Consider the following 8,413-nt stretch of genomic DNA (forward strand, 5'->3'; position numbering starts at 1 on the left):
TATCATACTGTGATGTTAAAATTTATAGATGTGCCTGATATGAAATTGGCAAACAGTTGTTCGATATGAAATGTGAATTTGCATAATACTAGAATTATTAATTGCAAACTAATAAACCTGCTAAATGTGTCATGGAACTTTGCAGACGGTTCTAGCAGTAAAAGCGCTTGTGATGGATAGCACAATGCCACACGGTTTTCTTCATCAAATTGTGTGTGATGTAGTTGATAAAAGCAAACGGTTAACCAAGGCAGAGCATGTGTGATAGTTACACCTATCACACAAGAGACTATACATAAACCTATGTGGGATGTACATACGAACGGAAACGTTTTTCCTGGATTGACTATGTGGGATGTACTACGAATGGAAACGTTTTCCCTGGATTGACTGTGTGGGATTTACATACGAACGGAAATGTTTCCCTGGATTGACTGTGTGGGATGTACATAAGAACGGAAACGTATTCATTGGGTTGACTGTGTGATATACATACAAACGGAAATGTTTTCTGGGATTCACCGTGTGGGATGTACATATGAACGGAAACGATTGGGTTTTGATGCCTCGCCTGATCGCACACTAGCTCATTTTGCCCCAGCCTGTGTGCCAGGAGGGCCTATCCCCGATGATTTCTGGGTCGTGTGGGAAGGACCCCCCTACCGCCCACACCCACTTGGCGACGGTTCCAAATGCCGTCGTGGAAAGGGGTTAAAAATCATTTGTATAGCACCGACGCGTACCAGTGCAGGAGCAACAGGAAGGACGGGCAAATGAATATATACCTTAAGTTGATCCAAATGAAGAAGCTTGACATGAAGGAGGAAGCTTGACATTGAGGAGGCCGCTCAACTAAAGAAGCTTGCAATCGAGGCCACCAATGCCGACACCAAAGCAAAAGAGGTGGCGTTCGTGATCATGAGCGTCGACAAGACCAACATGTCAGCGGAGATGAAGGCTTGGTTCATGAACCAGCAGAAGGAGAGGTTCGCCCAAGACAACCTGAACTAGGTGACTGGCCTCGGCCATGGACTATGGTCGTGCATTCTAAAGGCTGGTTAGTTTGCCGGCCACTGGCTTTGTTGCTGGCGCCAAAACTTTGTTCATTTCGAAGGCTGGCTAGTGTACGGGCCGCTGACTTTGTTGACGGCGTAAAAAACATGTTCATTTTGAAGGCTGGCTAGTGTGCCGGTCGTTGGCTTTGTTGCCATCGTGAAACTAGGTGGTGACCATTCTGTAGGTTGTTGGCTTTATTGCCGGCGTAAAAAACATGTTCATTTTGAAGGCTGGCTAGTGTGTCGGCCTCTAGCTTTGTTGCCAGCATGAAACTAGCTGGTGACTTGATGCTTGTAATCTGCGTTGGTATTTCCCCGAAAAGGAGGGGATGATGCAGCACAACAAAGGTAAATATTTTTCTCAGTTATGAAAGAAAGGTTATCAATCCAGTAGCAGAACTAAACAACACTATGTAAATAGCACTTGCACACAAACAACAAATACTTGCAACCCAACGCGTAAAGGGGTTGTCAATCCCTCAACGATATTGAGATAGATTAAATTGTATGATATTTGATAAATAGATCTAACTAAAACACACACAAAAATTGCAGCAAGGTATTTTTGGTTTTAATATATGATAGGAAATAGACCCGGAGCTATAATTTTCACTAGAGATCTCTCTCGAGAAAATAGCATACGGTGGGTAAACAAATTACTGTTGGACAATTGATAGAAAAGCAAATAATTATGACGATATCCAAAGCAATGATCATGTATACATGCATCACGTCCAAGAATAGTAGACCGAAACTATTCTGCATCGACTACTATTACTCCACACATCGACCGCTATCTAGCATGCATATAGTGTACTAAGTTCATGGAAAAAACGACGTAATGCATTAGGCAAGATGACATGATGTAGACAAGATAAAATCATGTATGAATAAGCCCCATCTTGTTACCCTTAATAGCAACGATACGTGCGTGTCATATCTTTTTCTGTCACTGAGATTGAGCACCGTAAGATCGAACCCATCAGAAAGCACCTCTTTCCATGACAAGATAAATCAATCTAGTTGGCCAAACCAAACCAATAAACCGAAGAAGAAATACGAAGCTATAGCAATCATCCATAAAAGAGTTCAGAGAAGACTCAAATAATATTCACGGATAGATTTGATCATAAACCCACAACTCATCAGTTTCCAACAAACACACTGCAAAAAAGGAGTTGCATCAACTAGATCTCCAAGAACATCGAAGAGAACATTGTATTGAAGATCAAAAAGAGAGAAAGTCATCTAGCTACTAACTACAGACCCATAGGTCTGTGGTAAACTACTCAAGCATCATCGAAGGGGCAACAAGAATGATGAAGAACTACTCCGTGATCATTGCCCCTCCGGCAGAGTGCCGTAAAAGGCCTCTAGATTGGATCTCGTGGCTCTGGAACTTACAGCGGCGAAAAAAGTATTTCGCCGACTCCTCTAGGGTTTCTGGGATTTTAGAGTATTTATAGAGTCAAAGATAGGTCAAGGCGGTTACCGTGGGCTCCACTACCCACCAGGGCGCGTCGGAGGCCCCTGGCGTGCCCTGGTGCCTAGTGGGCCCCATGTGCCTCCTTTCATGTGCTCGAGAAACTTCCAGGGTCTCTTATTGCCAGAAAAAAATCTCCAAAAAGTTTCGTGGTATTTGGACTTCGTTTGGTATTGATATTCTACAAAGTAAAAAACAAGCAAAAAAAACTGGCACTAGGCACTAGATTAGTCTCAAAAAATGATATAAAGTTGGTAGTAAATGTATATAAAAAAATCCAAGATTGATACTTTATAGCATGGAACAATACAAAATTATAGATATGTTTGAGACGTATCATGACCATTCTGTTGGCCTTAGGCTTTGTTGCCGGCCGACATGAACCTCGACCACCGGCGTGAACTATGGCCGCTGACATTATGTTGATTTGAAAAAACTGCATGCAACCGGACAAGATGTGACTGAAATGTGGCCGCGTGTTGGGTGCACGACTGACGCATCTATAAATCCGGATGGACACCTCTCTATTGCCATCTCCAAACGGATGAAATTCGGATAAAACGGACATTCGTTTGGGGACGTGCGTGGAGTTTTCCTTCGTAGATCTAAGATCTAGGACGCGGATAACACACTTCCTTCAACTCCGAGCGAACAACCATTAGCGCCGGTGATCAATCTCTACTTCTCTTCCACTATTTTTTCGAGAAACTTTCAATCTATTTATTTTCAATTATGACAATACAAAAAACAACATAGGTAATAAAAATTACAACAATGTCCGTGAACCATAACGACGACTACAAGCACTGAAGCGAGCCGAAAGGCACCGTCGTCATCGCCTCTCCCTTACCCGTGTCGGGCAAACTTTGTTGTGGTAGACAGTCAGAAAGTCGTTGTGCTAAGGCCCCTAGGACCAGCACACCAGAGTAGCAACCATCGCCGATGAAGAAAGTCGTAGATCAAAAAAATTAAACCTGTAAACACTCAAACGAAGACATGATCCAAACAGATCCACCAAAGACCAGCACCGACCGAATCTCGCGAGATTCGACGGAGACAAACGTCGGCACTGCCTCCAACAATGCTAAACGCATCGTCAGGACAAAGATAAAACGTGAAAGACATTATTTCTATTAAGGTACATCGCCACCGCCACGTAACCCCAACCAAGAGGCTGGATTTAACAGGAGCGAGAACAAGGTCACTCACACCAGAGATCGTGCGCACCTCCACGGCCCAGAGCCCCTAAAGAAACCTGGGAAAATTGCCGCAGGCTACCAAACACACGACTGAGGAATCTCCTATGCATTTGATACTAGTTCGAGGACTGATGTGCACTGTGCCACCACTCTCTCCCCTCCGCGAAGCCATCAGTCAGTGAGTCAACGGTGGTGGTGTAGAGCGGATCGAGCTTTGGAAGCAGAGGCATGGAGTCTGCGGCGGCGAGCGCCTTCCTGAGGACCGTGATGGGGAAGCTCTTCCAGGTGCTGGAGAAGGAGTACAACAAGCAGAAGGGCCTCCGGCAGGAGACCCTCTCCATCCAGCAGGACGTCCGCATGATCGCCGCCGCCATGGACGACAGCCTCCACGCCCTGGGCCGTGGCGAGCGCCGCACGGCCGTCGCCAGACTGTACCGGGAGGAGATGCTTGGCCTGGTGCACGACGCCCAGGACTGCATCGACCGCATCCTGAAACGCCTCACCTGCAGGCCCCGCGGCGGCGGTGGAGTGGCGCTGGTCCGCCGGGTCGCCCACGAGATCAAGAAGGTGCAGAGCCGCTCAGGCTTCGCCGACGAGATCCGGAAGCTCAAGGCCCGCCTCAAGCAGGCGCACGAGCGCGTCGTCGGTATCCCCATGGCCGCCGCTGCCGCCACCGTCTGCCACGATTTCGCCACGGCGGCGCCATTGTATCGCGTGGCGCGCAACCCGGTGGGCCTCGGGAGGCCGGTGGAGGAGCTCCTCTCGCTGCTGGACGAGGTGGAGGGCGAGCCGGAGCAGCTGAGGGTGATCTCCGTGGTGGGGTTCGGCGGCCTGGGGAAGACCACTCTCGCGAGGGCGGTGTACGAGGCCCCTGACGCCGTGGAGAAATTCCACTGCCGTGCTTGGGTTTCCGCCGGTCGGTGGTCGCCGGAGAACAACGGCGGCGGGGTCAGGGAGATCCTGCGCGATCTACTCTGGCAAGTTCGTCCCAAAGACTCCATGGATGTTGTTGCTGATGATGGCCAACGTATGGAAGCCTTGCTCAGTGAATACCTCAAGGATAAGAGGTAAAAAAAAACAGATTTTTCTTCTGGATCCCAGAGTTCTTTGTTGTGAAATCAGAATCGCCTTGTCCTTCTTATTGCTAGTGAAATTTCTTCTGAACTTTCTTTTGTGGATCTTGTCCATAGCATTTCATCTCCCAATTTGATTGCTAGGTACTTAATTGTCATACACGGCATCGTGATGGAGCAATGGATGCAGCTAAAGTTCATTTTCGAAGACAACGGCAAAAGCAGCAGAATCCTACTGACCACAGCTATTCAGTCAACAGCTAAAAGATGCAGCGATGACAATGGTTATGTGTACCAACTGAACACACTTGGTGAAGAGGACTCCAAGGAAATAGCTCTTCAGGGGGTACGATCACCTGAGCTGGAGCAGGGCTCGACGGCGCTGCTGAAGAAATGCGGCGGTCTTCCACTTGCTCTTGTCAGTGTCTCTGATTTCCTGAAATGTTCAGCTGAGCCTACAGGGGAGCGCTGTGCAAAACTATGCCGCAACCTGGGTTCTCATCTGAGAGAGAAGGATGACTATGACAACTTCACGGAGCTGAGAAAGGTGCTGATGCATAACTATGACAGTTTGTCTGTGTATGATATGACCTGCTTGCTATACCTCGGTGTGTTTCCTATCAATCGTCCACTCAAGAAGAAAGTTGTCATCAGGCGGTGGTTAGCTGAAGGATACGCACGGAGTGATTCCCTTTGCAGCGAAGAGGACATTGCAGATAAGACTTTCGAGGAGCTTATTGACCGGAACATCATCCAGTCTATTGATACAAGAGACAATACACAAGTGAAGACGTGCAGGACTCATGGCATTATGCATGAGTTTGCGCTACACAAGTCCATGTCACAGGGGTTCATCGCGACATCGTCTCGTGATCATCCAAGACCAAGTGCCTATGTTAATAATGTTTACCACCTTTCTATCCACGGTGGCAATCTGACAGATAGTGAGGCATCTGACGTGGATATATCTCGTGTTCGGTCTTTGACAGTCTTTGGGAAAGCAGGTGATGCTATTTCTCATGTCCGTAAGTGCAAACTGCTGCGAGTCTTGGATCTGGAAGAATGCAGTGATCTGGAAGACAGTCACCTCAAACACATAGGCAAACTGTGGCATCTGACATATCTAAGTGTTGGGGGCACTATTGGGAAGCTTCCGAGCAGCATCGATGGACTACATTGCTTAGAGACCCTGGATTTAAGGAGAACCAAGATAAAGACATTGCCCATTGAGGCTATCATGCTGTACCACTTAGCCCATCTGTTTGGAAAGTTAACGGTTGACAGAGACGATCTGAACAATGCAAAGAAGATGACCAAAGTGATGAAGTTCTTATCTGGAAACAAGAGTAACCTGAAGACTTTAGCTGGTTTTGTCGCGAACGAGAGGCAAGGGTTTCTTGAACTTATGGTTCACATGAGAAATCTGAGAAAGGTTAAGATATGGTGTGGCCCAGTTGCCAATGGAAGTAACTACACCACAGATCTTTCGGAGGCCATTCAGGAATTCACCAAAGTCCCCATGGACAGTATGGACGCCCGTTCTCTGTCACTTGATTCAGAAGAATGCTCCGAAGACTTGCTGAGTTCGCTTGATTTCAAGCCATGCCCTGAAGATTCCAAATATGATGTAAGGTCGCTCAAGCTACGTGGCAAGCTACTCCAGTTACCCCCATTTGTTCCCTTGCTGTCAGGTCTGACTGAACTGTCTATTTCATCAGCTATTTTGACAAGGGATCTTCTATCTGCTCTGCTCAGTTTGAGCAACTTGCTTTACCTCAAGTTGATCACTAATGAGCTTGAGAATTTTGAACTGAGATCAGGGGCATTCCCAAGCCTGCGGCGTCTGTGCTTTGTGGTGCAAAGTCTCACTTCAGCTCTGCCAGCAATCAAACAAGGTGCTCTGCCGTACCTTGTCTCACTCCAGCTGCTTTGCCCAGGTCTAGTTGGTCTTTCGGGCATCCAAATCAGACACCTCAAACATCTCAAGGAGGTCACCATTGACTCGGGAGTGCCTGGCGAAACAAGACAAGACTGGGAGCAAGCAACAAAGAACCACCCGAATAGGCCAAGATTCATGTTGCACAAAAGTGATGTTCGAGTGGAAAGCGAGGGACCGGGGAATGAAGAGGCTTCAGCCGTGAGGGAGAAGAGGAAGATATGTGTAGTCCAACCAAGTTTGGATGACGGACTGGATTCTAGTCTCAAGAAGATGAGGCTTTCATCAGACTCTTCTTCGCGTCTTCAAATGATTGTCCATACGAGTCCCACTATGCAGCTATGATCGGATCAACGAGGCAGCAGTCGACCATCTTGGTATGCTGTTGGACTCGTATTTGTATCGTCGTGATTCATATAACCACAGGATATGACCTTTTCCACAAACTAGTGTAGCTTTTAAAGGTGGCTACATCAAACATGGTGGCAGCTGCAAGCTGGACTGGTAGTGCTACATAAGCGTACCAAACTGCTATGCTTACGATGACGATTCAGCTTGCATTCCCAAATCAAAAACAGAAGAAATGATACAGATTTGGTACCTCTGCCAACAAGATATTTTCTAGTATTCGAGTTACAACTTACAAAAGTCCACCATGTCGCAAAAAGCAAGGTAATTTCATCAATTTCCTTGCCCAGTCTACCACTTGCTACTGTATATTCACATCATGCAATGAACAGAACAGGGCTAAATCTACTGCTGCATGCCATTCTTCAGAAGCTAAGCTAACAGACGCCTACTTGGTGGCCAAGCCCTACAGATGGTGCCACCGCGCTGCCATCAAAGCTGCTGCACGGCCTCGCGACGGAGCTCATGAACGCCCTCATGGTTTCCACGGAGGCATCTCTCTGAAGCAAGCACAGGGCGTACTCCATGACGGCGGCATCGCAGGGCATCATGATCCTCCCGTCATCGTCGCGTGCAAAGCCGAATTCCTCCTGGGACATCGACAGGAGCTCGCCGAAGACCGCGGTGTCGAGGTACGCCAGCGGCACCTCGAACCGCACACTGTCGGCGGTGTACACCACACAGTGGCCCTTCATGGCCACCGACAGTGAAGTCGCACAGCACTCGTCATTGGCTGCTCCTTCCGCTGCTGCCGTGGTCCGGGTGAGCCTCTTCCTCCTGATGGCTGCCATCCTCTGCCACTTCTTTGCCATCTGAGCAAGCCTCTTGGCACTAACCATGTTTCTTTTCTCCTCCCTGTATTTCTTGCTTGGCTAGGTGTAGTAATGCTGCTTTGGTTTCTAAATGAACTGATGTGGTGGTGGTGGTGGTGCTAATCTGATGGACTTATATATAGGAGTGAGGGAGAAAGAAAAGTGAACAAGTCAGTTTAGGTGCAGCTATCCTGACAGGTTGGCAAGGGACATGGCCATGAGCTTAGAACATGCAATGCTAACTGCAAGAGTGCAATGTGATCTTGATTGATTTGTCTGTGGCCATTAGTTTGCCATACTGATATGTTTCAGTGGCAAATAGTATAAGAAGCATACGACTGTGGAGACCATGTGTCAATTGGGTCCATTTCTGTTTCTGATTGCAAAACCACATGCAGACTAATCATTTTGGGTGCTGGATTAATCATATACGGAGTATTAACGGAA

At 47.5% G+C, this 8,413-nt stretch overlaps 2 protein-coding genes across 6 annotated transcripts; one reads left to right on the plus strand and one right to left on the minus strand.

Annotated features, from left to right (window-relative positions):
• Positions 1 to 3,876: 3,876 nt before the first annotated feature.
• LOC123112961 (disease resistance protein RGA4) lies at positions 3,877 to 8,413 on the plus strand. 5 transcript variants are annotated; one of them, XM_044534068.1, is made up of 5 exons: positions 3,877 to 4,804; positions 4,955 to 7,123; positions 7,202 to 7,418; positions 7,492 to 7,916; positions 8,031 to 8,413. In XM_044534068.1, exons 1-2 carry the CDS (start codon positions 3,966 to 3,968, stop codon positions 7,089 to 7,091), a joined length of 2,976 nt encoding a protein of 991 aa, XP_044390003.1. In that variant the 5' UTR covers positions 3,877 to 3,965; the 3' UTR covers positions 7,092 to 7,123; positions 7,202 to 7,418; positions 7,492 to 7,916; positions 8,031 to 8,413. The 5 variants fall into 5 exon arrangements, with proteins under 5 accessions (XP_044390003.1, XP_044390002.1, XP_044389999.1 ...); XM_044534067.1 differs by having other exon boundaries at positions 7,524 to 7,916; XM_044534064.1 differs by having other exon boundaries at positions 3,878 to 4,804; positions 4,955 to 7,418; positions 7,487 to 7,916.
• Positions 7,420 to 8,061, minus strand: LOC123112963 (auxin-responsive protein SAUR36-like). Its single transcript, XM_044534070.1, has one exon. It carries the CDS (start codon positions 7,991 to 7,993, stop codon positions 7,532 to 7,534), a length of 462 nt encoding a protein of 153 aa, XP_044390005.1. The 5' UTR covers positions 7,994 to 8,061; the 3' UTR covers positions 7,420 to 7,531.

The sequence above is a fragment of the Triticum aestivum genome, chromosome 5B, assembly GCF_018294505.1.
Source record: "Triticum aestivum cultivar Chinese Spring chromosome 5B, IWGSC CS RefSeq v2.1, whole genome shotgun sequence".
Classification (NCBI taxonomy): Eukaryota; Viridiplantae; Streptophyta; class Magnoliopsida; order Poales; family Poaceae; genus Triticum; species Triticum aestivum.